General features: G+C 41.7%; 1 protein-coding gene across 1 annotated transcript; it reads left to right on the forward strand.

The window, feature by feature from the left end:
• Positions 315-3,326, forward strand: LOC107622898 (putative serine/threonine-protein kinase-like protein CCR3). Its single transcript, XM_016324972.2, has one exon. It carries the CDS (start codon positions 639-641, stop codon positions 3,078-3,080), a length of 2,442 nt encoding a protein of 813 aa, XP_016180458.1. The 5' UTR covers positions 315-638; the 3' UTR covers positions 3,081-3,326.

The raw sequence follows: 3,562 nt of genomic DNA on the forward strand, positions 1-3,562 counted from the left end.
ATATAAAATTTTCATCGATTTCAAAAAATTAGCCAAATATTTAATCGAGGTTGATTTAAAATGGTCACAATTCAAAAAAAAATGAGTGAAAATAAAGAGTGTGATAGTTGGAAGTCAATTATTCTTTTCAAGACTTGCATTAAGTTGAGTTGAAATAATTAAATTCTTAATAATTAAAATTTAGTAGAAACCAATAATTTCATTCAAAACTCAAATAAAAATAGAAAGAGATAGCTAAATAAGTAGTAAATAATAACAGAAAAAGAAAAGTTGTCTTTGTGTATAAAGGAGAAGCAAACAAGTCTTATAAAGGCAAACAGTAAGCAGCTTTGATCAGAGATTAGAGAGGCTGAAAAGCCACCTTCACTTCTCTCTCTCTCTCTCTCTCTCTCTCTAAATTCAACATTCCACAACTAACAAACATTTAAAACTCTTTTTTCTTCTCACATTCTCTTTTCCTCATTCCTTTTCTTCCAGAGCCCCAAAGAGAGAAGGAAAAAAAAAAAGACATCACAACTTCAATTCGTTTCTTTCTTTCTTTCTTTCAGAAAACACCACCTGCAAATGAGGCACCTGAAACCGCCGCCAACCACCGCCGCCGCCGCCGCCACCTCTCACTTAAAAATCCGTTCTTTTCGATGATGACACCACTTTCCTCCTCCGAAATCCTTCGTCTCTCCGCCGCGGTGATATTCACGCTCTCTCTACTGATTCCCACTTCCCATGCTCTCGGCTCCGGCGCTACCCTTGCCGTCACCGACGCCTCCGACACCGTCTGCGGCGTCGTCGCCGGGGAATCCACCCAACGCATTGAGTGCTCCCGCCTCGGTAGTCAGCTTGTCCCCGCCGTTCCCCCTAACATCTCATTCTCCACCGTCTCCGGCGGCGCCACCTTCTTCTGCGGCCTCAGGTCCGGCAACCGCACCTTGCTCTGTTGGAACACCATCACCACCACCAACGGAACCTTCACACCAAAGAGACTCTACAACAACGACACTGTTCTATTGGAGAATCTCGCCGTCGGAGAAACCCACGTTTGCGCCACCGTGGTCGGCGCCGGAACCGTTACGTGCTGGAGAACCAGCAAAACGTTCAAGTCCCCATCTAGGTCTCTTCAATTCTCTTCAATCTCATCTGGGTCAGGATTCTCTTGCGGGATTCTGAAGAACAGTTCTCAAGTTCGATGTTGGGGTGAAACGGTAATTTCAAGAGTGATTGAAAATGGGTTTAAGAACATGTCTATGTGGAGCATTGTCGCTGGTGGTTCACACGTTTGTGGGTTGAATTCAACTGGATTTCTGGTTTGTATAGGGAACAACGACAATTTTGGGCAACTTGATGTTCCAAAAAATGAAGCTTGGGAATTTGGTGAATTAGCACTTGGTGCTAGCCATGGATGTGCTTTGAGAAAGTTGAATGGAACTGGAAGCGTTGTTTGTTGGGGTGGTGATGGTAATTTCACATCGGAAGTAACAAAAGGTGTTTCCTTCGAGGTAATTGTTTCTGGGTCTAACTTCACTTGTGGATTAGTGACACGTAATCTTAGTGTTCTTTGTTGGGGTCCTGGTTGGCCTAATAATAATGGTTCAAGATTTGAACTTCCATTGCCTAGTGTTCTTCCGGGTCCTTGTGTTCAATCCTCTTGTGATAGTTGTGGTCCATATCCTGATTCTCAATCTCTGTGTTCCGATTCTGATAGCAACATTTGCAAGCCTTGTTGGCCTCCAATTCAAGCTCCAGCAGCGGCAATGGTTCCATCTTCGCTGCCACCGGGGCCTGCTCCTCGGCAGAGGTCGCGGTCGAGGACATTGACTAGGGGTTTATTGGCATTTGCTATTGTTGGATCAGTTGGTGCTGTTGCTGGAATTTGCACAATTGTTTATTGTTTGTGGAATGGTGTTTGTTTTGGGAAGAAGAAAGTGCACAATTCTGTGCAGCCAACAATCACAAGAGGTAGTAGTACTTCAAGTGGTGTTTCCAACAATAGTAGGAACAATAGCAGGCCTCTTTCGAGGACTTCCACAATTATGCGACAAGGTTCGAGGATAATGCGGCGCCAGAGGAGTGGCACCTCATCCACAAAACACCCTGATAGGGCTGAGGAATTCGCCTTGGCCGAGCTAATAGCTGCAACGGACAATTTCTCGCCTGAGAACAAGATTGGGGCTGGAAGCTTTGGAGTTGTGTACAGGGGAAAGCTTGTGGACGGCCGTGAGGTGGCGATCAAGAGGGGCGAGATTGGCTCTAAATTGAAGAAGTTTCAAGAGAAAGAAAGCGCGTTTCAGTCCGAATTGTCCTTTTTGTCGCGGCTACACCACAAGCACTTGGTTAGGCTAGTTGGTTTCTGTGAGGAGAAAGAGGAGAGGCTCTTGGTTTATGATTACATGAAGAATGGTGCATTGTATGATCATTTGCACGCCAAGAACAATGTGGAGAAGAGTAGCAGTGTCTTGAATTCGTGGAAAATGAGGATCAAAATTGCCTTGGACGCCTCCCGGGGGATAGAATATCTCCACAATTATGCGGTTCCATCCATAATCCATAGAGATATCAAGTCTTCCAACATCCTCCTCGATGCGAATTGGACTGCTAGGGTATCTGATTTTGGATTGTCTTTGATGAGTCCAGAGCCAGACCGTGATCATCGGCCGATGAAGGCAGCCGGAACGGTTGGATATATTGATCCTGAGTACTATGGCCTAAATGTGATAACAGCAAAGAGTGATGTCTACGGCTTTGGAGTAGTTCTTTTAGAACTATTAACCGGAAAGCGAGCGATATTCAAGAATGGTGAAGATGGCGACACACCAATGAGTGTGGTGGACTTCGCGGTGCCTGCAATTTTGAGTGAGGAATTGGCGAAGATTTTGGACCCTAGGGTTGGACCACCAGATGCAAATGAAGCTGAGGCAGTGGAATTGATGGCAAAGATTGCAATGCTTTGTGTGAATTTGGAAGGAAAAGATAGACCAACCATTTCTGATATTGTTACCAATTTAGAGCGTGCATTGCTTCTTTGTGAAGGTTCTCATCATCATGATAGCAATTCCAGTGGTATAATCTCCATTGTCTCAGATTGAGATTACAGTTTATGTTCAAAGTTTCAAACCCCATTAATTAAAGAGACTAAAAGAGGGGAAAAAGCATATTGAATTCTTTTGTCAATTTTTCATTGATTCTTTTTGATAAATTATATGAATATAGTGTTCTGCTGTAAAAATTGTCCCTTGATTCTCAATGTATTAGTTAGCGTTCGCATCTAACGTGTAGCGTAGATTGTAGAATTTTTGCTATATTACTAATAACCAAACTAAAAATGGTTAATTTTACCTTTTTTTAATTTAATTTTAATACACTATTAATGTAAAAAAATAGTTTTACATATATATCTAATTACATAACGCTATATTAATGAAAATAACTATATTTTACATTAATAGTATGAATGATCAAAATTACATAACGCTATATTAACGAAAATAATAGATGAGATGGATGATTATGTAAAATATTTTATATTAATATATCAAAATTAAACTCTTTTTTATAATGTAGCATTATT

Source organism: Arachis ipaensis, chromosome B10, assembly GCF_000816755.2.
Source record: "Arachis ipaensis cultivar K30076 chromosome B10, Araip1.1, whole genome shotgun sequence".
Taxonomy (NCBI): domain Eukaryota; kingdom Viridiplantae; phylum Streptophyta; class Magnoliopsida; order Fabales; family Fabaceae; genus Arachis; species Arachis ipaensis.

What these genes read in the sequence shown, in the direction of transcription:
- LOC107622898 (XM_016324972.2), top strand. Translation starts at nt 639, where the DNA reads ATGATGACACCACTTTCCTCCTCCGAAATCCTTCGTCTCTCCGCCGCG.